This window comes from Lathamus discolor, chromosome 6 (assembly GCF_037157495.1).
Source record: "Lathamus discolor isolate bLatDis1 chromosome 6, bLatDis1.hap1, whole genome shotgun sequence".
Classification (NCBI taxonomy): domain Eukaryota; kingdom Metazoa; phylum Chordata; class Aves; order Psittaciformes; family Psittacidae; genus Lathamus; species Lathamus discolor.
In genome coordinates, this window is record NC_088889.1 from 89,670,895 (window position 1) to 89,683,766 (window position 12,872).

At 66.6% G+C, this 12,872-nt stretch overlaps 1 protein-coding gene across 3 annotated transcripts; it reads left to right on the plus strand.

Annotated features, from left to right (window-relative positions):
* Positions 1–258: 258 nt before the first annotated feature.
* Positions 259–12,869, plus strand: LLGL1 (LLGL scribble cell polarity complex component 1). Of its 3 annotated transcripts, none has more exons than XM_065684690.1 (23): positions 259–571; positions 2,834–2,931; positions 4,972–5,053; positions 5,162–5,277; positions 5,654–5,812; positions 5,892–6,054; positions 6,158–6,293; positions 7,201–7,255; positions 7,350–7,507; positions 7,599–7,816; positions 7,888–7,955; positions 8,263–8,416; positions 8,824–8,928; positions 9,068–9,360; positions 9,444–9,597; positions 9,681–9,834; positions 9,932–10,215; positions 10,409–10,673; positions 10,784–10,898; positions 10,981–11,075; positions 11,204–11,327; positions 11,445–11,524; positions 11,721–12,869. In XM_065684690.1, the coding sequence occupies exons 1-22, from the start codon at positions 491–493 to the stop codon at positions 11,521–11,523; spliced, it is 3,156 nt and encodes a 1,051-aa protein (XP_065540762.1). In that variant the 5' UTR covers positions 259–490; the 3' UTR covers position 11,524; positions 11,721–12,869. The 3 variants fall into 3 exon arrangements, with proteins under 3 accessions (XP_065540762.1, XP_065540761.1, XP_065540763.1); XM_065684689.1 differs by having other exon boundaries at positions 11,738–12,869; XM_065684691.1 differs by having other exon boundaries at positions 11,742–12,869.
* Positions 12,870–12,872: the final 3 nt, after the last annotated feature.

Consider the following 12,872-nt stretch of genomic DNA (forward strand, 5'->3'; position numbering starts at 1 on the left):
ATCCAGGGCTCCCTATGGATCAGGGAGCCCTGTGACCATGCTAAACACTTTGGGAATACCCTGCAGGTCCCATCCCCATTTTCCCGTAGGAAAAAAAGTGGGAATTGGCTTAAACCCACCCGATCCCAACACACAAAGCGCACCCGTAGAGGGCGCCGCCGCCAAAGAACTACAACTCCCATCAGCCCCTTGCGCCAACGCATGCGTAACTCCAGTGGGCGGGCCCACGCCGCGAAGACTGCTCGCTGATTGGTTGCTACAATTGTCCATCAACCCCTTGTGCCCCGCCCCGCCCCGCCGCGGCGGTGCCTGCCCCGGGGCTCGGCGCGCACGCACCGGGGGACCCGGGATCGGGATCAACCACCGGGGACCGATCCTTATAACCGGTACCGGGGGACACCCCCCCCCCCCAACCCCGTATCCCTCTCCGGTACCGACCCCCGGCGGGATTCACCGGCCCCGCCCGCCCCTCCCGGTACCGTGCTCCACCATGATGAAGTTTCGGTTCCGGCGGCAGGGTGCCGACCCGCACCGGGACCGCATCCGGCACGACCTGTTCGCCTTCAGTAAGGTGAGGGCGGCGGGGGGGGGGGGTGTTGTTACGGGAGCACCGGGAGCTACCGGAGGAGCGGGGTGCGGGCGGGCAGGCAGACCCCGCTCCTTTGGGAACCGGGGAGCACCCCCGCGGGGATGGGAGCACCGCGACGGGAGCCCCCCCGTTGTAGGGATGCAGGCAATGGGGGTATCCCGAGGGGGATGCACCCCCGGGGTGGGTACCGGCACCCCCCCCCCCCCCCCCCCGGTGCATGGCTGCGGGGTGCTCGTCCCCCTTGGGGTGCAGCGGGCACCGCCGCCACGGGGTGTCCCCCTCCCGTGCCCAGAGAAGGATGCGACCCCCGTATCCAGCCTCTACCCCTTCCCTATGGATTCCTCCTCATTGGCAGCGGTGTTTTGGGGTGCCCTGGAGCATCCCCGGCTGCAATGGGGGGGTTCAGGTCCTCACCCCGCCCAACGGTGGGGTATGGGGGGCTGGACCCGTGTGTCAGAGGGAGGGGATGTGGTGGTGGTCCTCGGGGCTCCCTTTGCACCCCAAGGATGTGCCCCCGAGGCCCAGAGCTTGGTCCTCCGCTTGGTTTCCTGCTATGGGGGGCATCAAACCCCCGGGGGAGACCCTGAAGGCCCTCGGGTGCCGGACCCTTCCCTTGGTGGATGGGTTGTGGCGGGGGGGGTGCCCATGGGTGCACCCCATCCCGGGACTCCCGTGGTGTTGGGACCACAAGGGTGGCAGCAGCCGCTGGCTGAGCCCAGCCCGTGCCCATCCATCCTTTGGCAGCATCCTGGCATCGGACGCTTCCCTAAAGTCCTGGTGGGGACTGCGGAGGCACCCCCAGATCACCCTGGGCTGGGATGTGTTGGGATGCACCACGATGTGTGGGGGGGGGGGGTCAGAGCAGCACCCACCACCCCAGCACATCCCTATCCCCCCAACCCCACTGCTAGGGGTGAAGGTCCGGCCGGGACACAAACCTCACCCCATCCAGAGCCCCCCAGTTTTAGTGGCGATGATCCCACATCCGCATCCCGCCCAAGCAGCATCCCCATAGGGTCTGCATCCACCGGGACATGGTGGGGGGGGGCCGGGATCAGCCCCTCTCCATGCAGCCCAGCGCGGGGGCCGCCGGCTGCCCACCTGCCTCCCATTAGCGGTTGTTTTTCCTCCCGAGCTCCAGCAATCCTGGGATTTGCTGTGATTTGGCCGGGAGCGCGCCTTGGCCGGGGCCGGCACAGGCTGCCGGATGCAGCCCCGCTGCCGGCTGGGAGGAAGGGCTGTGCATGGGGGGCTGCCAGCGGGTCCCCTATGGGGATGGAGATGCAGGGAGGGCAGCGCTGTGGGGCTTTGCTGTCGTTGTCGTAGTGGGGTCCAGCCTAAAGCATCCCTGCTCCTGCCGTCATCCTCCGGTGCAGCGCGCATCCCCATGGGATTTGGGGTGACGCTGCATGGGGCTGCCACATAGACCCACAAGCACTCACTAACTCGGCCCCCTCCCAGCCGCACTGGGGGACCCTCTGGATGGAACAGGGATGTTGCCACGCTCCTAAAGGTGTCCCTATGGAGGGGAATGGGAGCCAGGAGGTGACGGTGGCTGTGCCGGCGGGTGCAAAAAGCCACCCCAGACAAAGGGATCAGGTCAGGATCCGGCCAGGCTGGCTCCGGCGCCCTCCCTATCATCCCATCGCGCCGTCGCTGCTCAGCCAAGCTGCCCTCGGGGCTGCTTCCCCCCCCTCCGCCCCGATGCCCTCACCTTAGGGTGTCCCCTGTGTCCCCCCATTGCCAGCCGCCTCCCGGCCGGCGTGCCCAGACATGCCATGGATGGCCAGGACTTCCTTGGGAAGGTGCCTGTGGGCACACGGCTCCGGCAGGGACATCCCCGGCACCGGTGGGTCCGGCTCGCCTGGTTCTGCCACCCGGCACCGTGGACCCCCAGGGATGGCGTGGTGGGGATGAGCTGGATCCCACTTCCTCCTAGGGCTTCCGCGCCTCGGGTATGGGGTTAGAGTGGGCGTCCCTTGCCCAGTGGGTGCAAGCTCGGATCGACCCCAGCCCTTGGTTTGCCTGGGGTTTGGGGTGTCGGGTGGGACCTGCGTGAGCAGCGATGTCCCCCTCCCCAGGGACCGCATTGGTGGCACCTTGCCGGGGCAGCATCCTCATGGCCCTCCATCCCGGCGTGAAGCTGTGGCCGGTGTGGGATCAGAGCCATAGGGGTGAAAGGGGAGGGGGGGGTTTGGGGGGGCTGTCCCGGCTCTAACCTGCCCGTCCCCCCCTCCCCGGCAGACAGTGGAGCACGGCTTCCCCAGCCAGCCCAGCGCCCTGGCCTACGACCCCGTCCTGCGCGTGATGGCCATCGGCACCAAGGCTGGAGCTGTGAAGCTGTATCCTTTTCGAGCCGGAGGGCAGGAGGTAAGGACCCCCCCAGCCCTTCCCATCCCGCTGGAACACGGCGCTCAGCCTCCCGGCTGGCATCGCATGCTCCGGGGAGGGTGCATCCCGCTGTTATCCCATCGCGCTCCCATCCATCCGTGGGGCAGCGGGGCCTCTGGCCGGCCTGGCGCCAGGGTGAGGGGCAGTGATGGGCGCTGATCCCAGTCCCGGGGGGGGGGACACGACACACACGAGGACGCGGGGCCCGGCTGGGCTTTGTTGCCGGCGGCGTGCAGGAGCCTCAGAGCGGCGCTGGCCGGCGGCCAGGCCCAGGCTGGATGCGGCCGCGCTCGGGGGCCCCGCGCCGCTGGAATGCGGGGTGGGAGTGCAGTGGGGGGGGGCGGCTGCGCCTGCAGCAGGGTCAGCATTGGGGGGAGCCCATCGCGTTCCCCACCACCCCCCGGCTGTGGGGCTGCCCCCCCAGCACAAAGATGGCGTGGGGAGAGGGGGGGGGGTTGTGCTGCCGGTGCCAGCCCGGGCGCGATGTCGGGTGCTCCGATGGGATGCTTGGCTCTGGAGCGCTGGATCCAGCCCTGCCCGTGGTGTTGAACCCGTCCGTGGCCCACGAACGCGCTGCGGTGCACGGAGCATCCCCCGTGCGGTGGTTTTGGGGTTCTCCTGCCGGTGAGCACCCGGCCCCGCTCTGGTTGCCACCAGGATCATGGAATGGGTCGGGTCGGAAGGGGCCTTCAGTGGTCATCGACTGATCCAGCCCCCCTGCAATGAGCAGGGAAGATGCTTCTGGAGGCTCCTGGGGCCAGGCGAGGCAGCAGCCGGAGCTGGCCTGACTGGTGCTACTGGTTAGTGGGGGCACCCATGGGTGCTTCCCGAGCTGGGATGGGTGGATCCAGCTGCAGACAAGGGGTTTCCACTGCCTGCGGCATCTCCTGGGGCTTGGACACCCATTGCAGTGAGTCGGTGTCACCGGTGCTCCCGTGGCACCATTTAGGATGGGGAAAGCCCCCAGGATAGCATCCCCCATCCTTGTAGCATCCAGAGCCCTATGTATGTGCGGCTTGGTCTCCCCGCATCCTTTGGTGCTGCCAGACAGCTCCTGCCTGTTGGTCCAGGCAGAGCCGCTGGGCTGGTTCCTTGTGCCGGGGGGGGGGGGGGCAACGGGGGGCAGCAAGAGGCGATGCCCCTCCGTCTGCGGCGTGCCAAGAGCCAGCAGTGCGACGCACCGGTGGCACCGGGATGGGGCAAAGCACTGCTGTGGGATGCTGGTGAGGCTGGGGAGCACCGTGTGGGTCCTGCCCCGGTTCCTGCTGAGCGGCGTCGCCGGCAGAGGAGCCGGGACCAGTCTGGTGAGTGAGGCCGTGCCAGCGCATGCCGATCCCCACCCTGCGCCGGGGCTGCCGGGGCTGCCGGCGCCTCTGCTCCGGAACAAGGGAGTGGTGGAGGGCAGGAGCCGGCCGGGCCCTCGCACACCCACGGCGGCCGCGTGCCGGCCGCATCCTGACCCGCGGCGTTCCGGTCGGAGGCGTTCCGGGGCATCCCAAACAGGGATGGTTTGGATGCCGGAGAGGGAGAATGCAGCAGGGGCTGGAGCGATAGGGGAAGGGATGATGGGTTTAAGGTTAAACAGGGGGAATTCAGGTTGGATCTGAGGCAGAAGCTCTTCCCTGTGAGGGTGCTGAGGCGCTGGCACAGGGTGCCCAGAGGAGCTGTGGCTGCCCCATCCCTGGCAGTGCTCAAGGCCAGGTTGGACACAGGGGCTTGGAGCAAGCTGCTCCAGTGGAAGGGGTCCCTGCTTGGAGCTGGGTGAGCTTTAAGGTCCCTTCCAACCCAACCCAGGCTGGGATTCTATGGTGGTACCCAGGCTGGCTCCAGCATCAGGGATGCTCTGACCTGGCTCTTTGCAGGGGCATGGGGCTAAACTGCTGATAGAGCAGTGGCCTGGGGGTGTGTGGGGGGGTAATTTAGGGGTCTGTGGGTTCACTTAGGGCAGGGGGGGGCTCTACCCTCGTTGTTCCTTTAACGGCCCCCCCCAGATATGGCGCGCCAGGCGTGGAGCTGACGGGCTTGCACAAGGAGACGGCTACTGTCACCCAGCTGCACTTCCTCCCTGGCCAGGTAGGGATGCGTGTGTGTGTGTGTGTGTCCGGGGGTCCCGGGGGGCAGCTCCCCTTGTCCCCCATCCCACCCCATTGTCATTGTGTGTGTGTGTCCCCCCCCTCCCAGGGCTGGCTCCTGTCCCTGCTGGATGACAACACGCTGCACCTGTGGGAGGTGTGCCAGAAGGATGGATGCTCCCACCTGGAGGAGACCCGCAGCTTCGGCCTCCCGGGACGCCCAGGGTCCGATAGCACCGAGTGCTTGCTTGTGGTGATGGTGGGGGGGTGTCTGCAGTCGCACCCCCATAGGGCTGCGGCCGGGAGCGATCCTGCTGCTGGCTGGGAATGGCGCGTGGGAGCTCCCAAGGTCCCCTCAGTGGCGCTGGTTTATCTGCTGGGTGCTCCTCTGATCCCAGCCGGGATGCGATAACACAGCCCTGAGCTTTTTATGGGTGCTGGCAGGGCACAGGGCTGATAACGGCTCTGGTTGCTTTAGTGCTGAGGTTCTCCCTGTCCTCCTGGGCCGATGGGGATGCGGCGCTGGGGAAGAGGACGTTTGGGGTCTCTCTGCTGCTCCCCCATCATAGGGCTCACACAACCCCCCCGTTCCTCTCTGTAGGTGCTCTCCTGGCATCACCCGGGTGACAGTGGTGCTGCCCACGTCCTCCTGTGCAGTGGCCTGCCTGGGTACCGAGGGTGGTGCCGTGTATTTCCTCGCCCTGCCCACCCTGGTGCTGCTGGAGGACAAAACCCTCTTCCCGGATGAGGTCCTGCAGAGGTGAGCCCTGCAATCCCTGCACCCCCTCCCCAGCACCCCCAGCACCCCCCCTGACCCCCATTGCGGCCCCTCCGTGCAGTGTTCCCGATGAGTATCGCTGCGGGAAGGCGCTGGGACCGGTGGAGTCCATCCAGGAGCATCCGCGCGACGGCAGCCGGCTCCTCATCGGGTACAGCCGGGGGCTGGTGGTCCTCTGGGAGCAGAGCACACGTGTGGTCCAGCACCTCTTCCTTGGCAACCAGGTACTGGAGGTGGCAAGGGGGTTAAGGTAGGGGGGCATGGCCTCGTGTGTGTGTGTGTGTGCTCCCATCCTGGGTGCTGAGCATCCTCTGTGTGCCCCTGCAGCAGTTGGAGAGCCTGGCTTGGGAGCAGAGCGGGAAGAGCATCGTCAGCTCCCACAGTGATGGGGGGTACATGGTGTGGGCCGTGAGTGGTGCCGGACAGAAGACCCAGCAGCCCGTCATGTCCACCATCCCCTATGGTATGGGGTTAACAGGGGAGATTAAGGGGGGCGTTGGGGGCTGATGGTCCTGTGCTGGTGTTGCTGCTGGAGCTCACTCAGGGTTGGGATCTTTATCTGTTGGAGGGTAGGAAGCTCTGCAGGGGGATCTGGACTGGCTGGATCCATGGGTTGTGGCCAATGGGATGAGGTTCCCCAAGGCAAAGCGCTGGGTCCTGCACTCGGTCACAACAACCCCAGGCAATGCTGCAGGCTTGGGGCAGAGTGGTTGGGAGCTGCTCATGGAAAAGGAGCTGGGTGTGTTGGTTGGGGACAGCTGAACATGAGCCCCTTGTGCCCAGGCAGCCCCCAGCATCCTTTCCTGGATCAGCACCAGTGCGGCTGCAGGGCCAGGGCAGGGATTGTGCCCCTGCACTGGGCACTGGTGAGGCCGCACCTCGGATCCTGTGCTCAGCTCTGGGCCCTTCACTACAAGAGAGACATTGAGGGGCTGGAGCGGGGCCAGAGAAAGGCAACGGAGCTGGTGCAGGGCCTGGAGCCCAAGTGTGCTGGGGAACGGCTGAGGGACCTGGGGGGTTCAGATGGAGAAGAGAAGGCTCAGGTGGGTCCTGGTTGCTCCCCACAAGTGCCTGACAGGAGGATGGAGCCAGGAGGGGCTGGGCTCTGCTCCTGAGGAACAAGGGATGGGACAAGAGGAACCGGCCTCAAGCTGCACCAGGGCAGGTTTAGATGGAGCTGAGGAGCAATTCCTGTCCCAAAGGGTGCTCAGGCATTGGAACAGGCTGCCCAGGGCAGGGCTGCAGGCACCGGCCCTGCAAGTGCTCACACCCCGTGGGTCGGCAGTGGCCTTGGCAGTGCTGGGGTCTCCGTTGGGCTCGATGATGTGGAAGGTTTTCTCCAGCCTCGCTGATTCAATGGTTCATTTCAGGTCCATTCCCTTGCAAAGCCATCAGCAAAATCCTCTGGCGGACCTGCGAGTCGGGGTACGTCCCTAGGGCACAGCCTGCGGCTGGGGATGCGGGTCGGATGTCCTGCAGGGTCTGACGGATGCTGCTTCATCCCCCCCCCCCCCCCCAGGAACCCCTTCATCATCTTCAGCGGGGGGATGCCGCGGGCCAGCTATGGGGACCGGCACTGTGTGAGCGTGCTGCAGGGCCAGACCCTGGCCACGCTCGACTTCACCTCCCGTGTCATCGACTTCTTCACCGTGCACAGCGCCGAGGTGCCCGAGGGAGGTAGGTCCTGATGGGGTGGCCGTGGGTGGGTGACAAAGGTTGGGGTTGGGGGGGGGTCTCCATTAGCAGGAGCCATCTGTGCCCTCCCCAGGCTTTGAGAACCCCCGTGCCCTCGTGGTGCTGGTGGAGGAAGAGCTGGTGGCCATCGACCTGCAGACCCCCGGCTGGCCGACCATCCCTGCCCCGTACCTGGCGCCGCTCCACTCCTCTGCCATCACCTGCTCCTGCCACGTCTCCAATGTGCCCCTCAAGCTTTGGGAGAGGATCATCAGTGCCGGCGAGCAGCAGAGCCCCCGGCTCTCCTCTGCGGTCAGTGATGGGGATGCTGGGATGCCCGAGCCCCACGGCAGGGGCTCAATCCCTCCCATCTCTCCCTCTAGGCTTGGCCCATTGATGGGGGGAAGAACCTGGCGCAGGAGCCTACGCAAAGGGGGCTTCTCCTCACAGGGTGAGCGGCCTGGCAGTGGGGAGGGGGGCTTGGGATACCCCAAATGTGCCCTAGAGGAGAGAAGGCGGGGGACACACACACACACATCCTCACCCCATTCCTGCAGTGGGGAATGGGAACGGGATGGGTTGGGCTGCTCCGTCTCATTCGGCTGCCCCATCACTCACTGATGGCTGGGCAGGAGTGTGTCACCCTCTGCCCCCCCCTTGCCCCCCCATCCGCGGGCACACAGGCAGCCCTTGTTAGCAGGCAGATGTCAGGGCCCTGCACTAACAGGGGCCTCCCTGTGCCCCCCCCCCGTTTCCAGGCACGAGGACGGCACGGTGCGGTTCTGGGATGCTTCAGGGGTCTCCCTGAAGCCCCTCTACAAGCTGGGCACCGCCGGCATCTTCCAGACCGACTGCGAGCACAACGACAGCCTCAACCAGGCGGGTGAGGAGGAGTGGCCGCCCTTCCGCAAGGTGAGCACCCCCGCACCCCCCTCTGCCCCCCCCGCCCCGGCACGGCAGTGCCGGCGCACACAGGGCCATAGACAGGCAGAGAGGATGGAGCCATCCCGGCATCGCACCGGGGACGCGTCCCTTCATCCCGGGGCGCAGCTGCTGTGTGACCGCCCATGGGGACAACAAGGGATGCTTGTTCCACGTGCCCTGCCTTGTGGGGCTGCCCCAGTGTGGGGCTGGCAGGGGGGGACGACACACACATGGGGACAGACATGTCCCAGGCATCATGCCCAGAGCAGCCCGTGCGCTGCAGCCGGTACCCAGCAGCTGGTGGGGGGGGACATTGGGGTGTACTGGGGGTGGGGGGGCTGCCCCATAGCGGTATCAAGGTGCCCGGCCCCACAGTCCCTCCTTTCCTGCCATAGGTGGGCTGCTTTGATCCCTACAGTGACGACCCACGCCTGGGGGTGCAGAAGATTGCTCTGTGCAAGTACACGGCCAAGATGGTGGTGGCTGGGACAGCGGGGCAGGTAGGGCAGAGTGGGGCCCGACCCCCACCACACAGACCCTGCAGCCCCCCATGAAGGGCTCCTACCCGTGGGGTTTAGCCCCTGCCTTGCAGCAGGGTGGCCATCCTAGGGCAGGGGCTTCATCCTGTGTCCCCTGCAGGTGCTGGTGATGGAGCTGAGCGATGAGAAGTCGGAACACGCCGTGAGCGTGGCCACCGTGGACCTGCTGCAGGACCGAGAGGGCTTCACTTGGAAGGGCCACGACCGGCTGGCCCCGAGGAACGGCCCCTTGCCCTTCGTGCCCGGGTTCCAGCCCAGCGTCCTGGTGCAGTGCGTGCCCCCCGCCGCCGTCACCGCCGTCACCCTCCACTCCGAGTGGAACCTCGTGGCCTTCGGCACCAGCCACGGCTTCGGGCTCTTCGACTATTACCGGCGCAACCCCGTGCTGGCCAGGTATGGGGAGGGGGGGGGCATCGCGGTGCTGGGGACCCCCTTAGGGTGATGCCGTGGGCGCTGAGCAGCATCGGTGCCCGCAGGTGTACGCTGCACCCCAACGACTCCTTGGCCATGGAGGGGCCCCTGTCCCGCGTGAAGTCCCTCAAGAAGTCCCTGCGGCAGTCGTTCCGCCGCATCCGCAAGAGCCGGGTGTCGGGCAAGAAGAGGCTCAACGCCGGCAGCCCCTCGAGCAAGGTGGGTCTGGAGGGAGCGGGGAACCATCACGGCTGCGCCGCATCCCCGTGGGGCAGGGGCTGACGCCTGCGTCCCCTCGGCAGGTCCAAGAGGCCAATGCTCAGCTGGCGGAGCAGGCAGGGCCCCCCGAGGTGGAGATGACGCCGGTGCAGCGCCGCATCGAGCCGCGCTCTGCCGACGACTCCCTGTCCGGGGTCGTGCGGTGCCTTTACTTCGCTGACACCTTCCTCCGAGACGGTGAGGACCCCCGGGCCTTGGAAACAGCCCCCCTCACCCCGGAGCTGTGGGTCTGGCTATGGGGAAGGGGGGCCCTGATGCTGCTCCCATCCCGCAGCTGCCCACCACGGCCCCACGATGTGGGCAGGGACCAACTCGGGCTCGGTGTTCGCCTACGCCCTGGAGGTGCCGTCGCAGGAGAAGTTCTCGGAGCGGGCGGTGGAGGCGGTGCTGGGGAAGGAGATCCAGCTCATGCACCGTGCGCCCGTGGTGGCCATCGCGGTGCTGGACGGGAGGGGGAACCCCCTGCCCGAGCCCTATGAGGTCTCAAGGGACCTGGCCAAGGCTCCTGACATGCAGGGGAGCCACTCCATGCTCATCTCCTCCGAGGAGCAGTTCAAGGTGAGCGTGGGCACCACCACCCCTAGCGCGTCCCGTGTCCTGTCTGGGTATCCCCATCGCTCCGGGCGCAGGGATGGAGGTGACCGGCTCCTGGGGCTCCCCATGCTTGTCCTTACGGTGGCGATGCTGCCCTTCGCCAAGGGCCCCCCCAGTGGGAGGCTGCTCAGGCTCCCGTCTCCTCCTCACCCCGCAGGTCTTCACCCTGCCCAAAGTGAGCGCCAAGACCAAGTTCAAGCTGACGGCCCACGAAGGGTGCCGGGTGCGGAAGGTGGCCCTGGTGAGCCTGGCGAGCGCCAGCTCCGAGGAGCGGCTGGAGAACTGCCTGGCCTGCCTCACCAACCTGGGCGACATCCACATCTTCACCGTGCCCAGCCTGCGGCCGCAGGTCCACTACGGCTGCATCCGCAAGGAGGACATCAGCGGCATCGCCTCCTGCGTCTTCACCAAGCACGGGCAGGGTGAGGGCTCCAGCGCCGCGCCGGGGCGATGTCTGTTGGAGGTGGGACTTGGGCTCCTGCTGCCGTCCCCCGGGGGTGTTCCTGAGGCTCTTTGGCGTTCCCTGCTCCAGGTTTCTACCTGATTTCGCCATCCGAGTTCGAGCGCTTCTCGCTGAGCGCCAGGAACGTGACGGAGCCGCTGTGCCGGCTGGAGGTCGCCCGGCTCCAGGACACCTCCTGCCTCAGGTAGGACCTACCCCAGCATCCCTGTATCCCTCATCCCACGGCCCTGCCTCCCGCAGTAACTTCTCCCGGCCTTTCCTTCCAGCAACAGCTCAATGGCAACGCCGAAGCTGCCGCAAGCCAACGGCACCCACGTCCCGCGCAGCCCCGAGGGACCACACTCCCCCACCGACAGTGACCGTGAGTGATGGCGCTGTGCCCCCCCCTCCATGCACACCACGTCCTCCCCATCTCCCTGCCGCGCACGCCGTGTCCCTGCGGACCTGACCCCGTGTCCTGGCTGCCTCCCATCCCCATATCCCCCAAAGGGTCCCCTGAGGAGCCCCCGGCCGCCTTCTCGCCCAGCTCCATCGACTCCCCCAACAGCAGCATGGAGAACCCGCTGGACACCACCGGGGACATCACCGTGGAGGAAGTGAAGGATTTCCTGGCGTGAGCATGATGCGAACGGTGCAACCGGTGCCCGTGGTGCTGCCACCAGTGCTGATGGCCCCCATGGAGGCAGGGGTGGGGGTCCCCGGGCTGCCTCTCACCCTGCTTTACCCCCAGGTCCTCAGAGGAAGTGGAGAGGAACCTGAGGAACGCCAGCGAGGACGAGGCCCGGCCCACGGGGATCCTCATCAAGTGAGGTGTGTGTGGGGCTGGTGGTCGTGGGGCTGGGTGGCCCCACACCATGGCTGCAACCCCGTGGCCTTCAGAGCTGGGACCCCCATCCAGCATAATGGGGCTGGGACCCCCATCCAGCACAATGGGGCTGGGATCCCTGAAGGGGGAGCAGGGGAGGGCAGCATCTCCCAGGGGATGCATCCCCATCCCCTTCTCCAGGGCTGTATCCCCCGCAGGCAGCGCCCGCCTCCCTGACCCATCTCAGTGCTCGGATTCCCGGGATGCGCGACTCGACTGGACCCCCCCGAGCCCCCTCCCCATGTAACGTAGACTCGTCTCTTCTCTAACACCCGCCCGCTGCCCCCTGCCCGGCCCCGGTCCCCCTCCGGGCTCCGTGGTGCACAGGACTCTTCGCCGGGGCCAGGGATGGGGGGCAGATCCCGGTCCTTTTTGTACACGCTCCATGGCTCCAGAGCCCCCTTCCCGGGGGGATGCTGCTGCTTCCCCGGCTTCACGGGGAGGGCTGGGGCTTGTGGACACCCCCCTGAGCCCCTGGTTTTGGTCCATTGGGGAAGCGGGGGGCCGGGGGCCCCCAGGCAGGGCCCTGCCATCCCTTGGTCTGTGTTTACATGCCCGGCTCCCTGCAGTTTACAGCCCCATCCCCAGCCTGCAGCAGGCTCCATGGGACACCCCGGGACCACCCCATTCCCAGGGGATCCCAGTGTGGATCCCGTTGCTCCAGGGTGGGCACCGGAAGGCTTAAGCAGCCTGGGGTATGGGGGGGGTCACAGGTGGCCTTTTTCTCTTAGTGGCTTCTCCAAGGGCTATTCTCCAGGTTGGGCTCGGTGCCTGCTGCTCCTTTGACACTAATTCCTGCCACGGGTGCGGGTGGGATGGGACGGTGCTGCAGGAACACACCGGCTCCTGGTCCATGCTGGTGCTGGGAGGGGGGAGAGGGATGGAATACGGGGGTACCCCAACCCCTTCCTGCCCCAGCCCGGGGGTCTCACTGTGCCAAATCCCCCCCTGGGCTGCCCAGCCCGGCCTCATCCTCACAGGGGGCTGTGGTGATGCTGGCTCTGGTCCATAGCGCCCGTCCCTATGTGGCTCCAGGGCTCAGCCTGGTACTTCCCCTCTCCCTTAGGGGATGTGGGGCCATTTTGGACCACCCCCCCCACCCAGGCTCTCTTGCGGTACGTGTGTGGCTGGGGGGGGGGGGGCCGGGAAGGCTCTGTCGGGGCTGTAGCGTCCTTGGTAGAACCCCCCCCCCCACCTCATCCTTCTGTTTTTTTGGTAAGATGAATTTAGCATTGTTTAGTTATTAAAAATACTGGTTTTTAATATTGAAAATAAAGCATTTAATATCAACTG